The sequence below is a fragment of the Penaeus monodon genome, chromosome 24, assembly GCF_015228065.2.
Source record: "Penaeus monodon isolate SGIC_2016 chromosome 24, NSTDA_Pmon_1, whole genome shotgun sequence".
In the NCBI taxonomy this organism is placed as follows: domain Eukaryota; kingdom Metazoa; phylum Arthropoda; class Malacostraca; order Decapoda; family Penaeidae; genus Penaeus; species Penaeus monodon.
This window is the reverse complement of record NC_051409.1, coordinates 6,467,345-6,467,813: the sequence shown is the minus strand read 5'-3', so window position 1 is coordinate 6,467,813 and position 469 is coordinate 6,467,345. Positions and strand designations below refer to the sequence as shown.

General features: G+C 50.7%; 1 protein-coding gene across 1 annotated transcript in view; it reads left to right on the top strand.

The window, feature by feature from the left end:
• Positions 1-469, top strand: part of LOC119588515 (protein AAR2 homolog) — a 6,554-nt gene that overhangs the window by 5,124 nt on the left and 961 nt on the right. The window contains exon 5 of the mRNA XM_037937159.1: positions 67-460. Within this exon, the coding sequence (XP_037793087.1) occupies positions 67-460 (394 nt within the window). The remainder of the gene's footprint in view (positions 1-66; positions 461-469) is intronic.

Here is a 469-nt window from a genome sequence, read left to right as displayed (position 1 = left end):
TGCCTTGCCTCCATCACCTGTCCTCCCACATTTGATTTTATTATCATTAGCTTCCCCTTCACACAGGCAAGATCTGCTCCGTGCCTGAATTAATCCATCAGAGCAGTCCATCTGAGGAAGAGGACATGGCTACCTCCCCCTCGACCTCTGGCAAGTCCACTGCAGCAGTATTCAGTAACCATTCCTACCTAAAGGACCCTGACAAGGGGACCCAGAGCCTGGGGCAGGAAGACAAGATCGAGCAGATAACAGAGTACAGTGACTCGGCAGAAAAGGAAGGTTCAGCTCCTAAGAAAAAGTTGCCAGCTCTTCCCAACATGGTACAGAAGCCTGGTACTGAGATGCGGTTCAGTAAGTTCCCAGCACGACCATATCGCGAGGGGGCGACGCCCAGTGAGATAACGCGATACAGCCTTGACTCTTCGTATAGCATTGGTCAGCTGGTTAAGGGTATTGAGAAGTAAGTAAG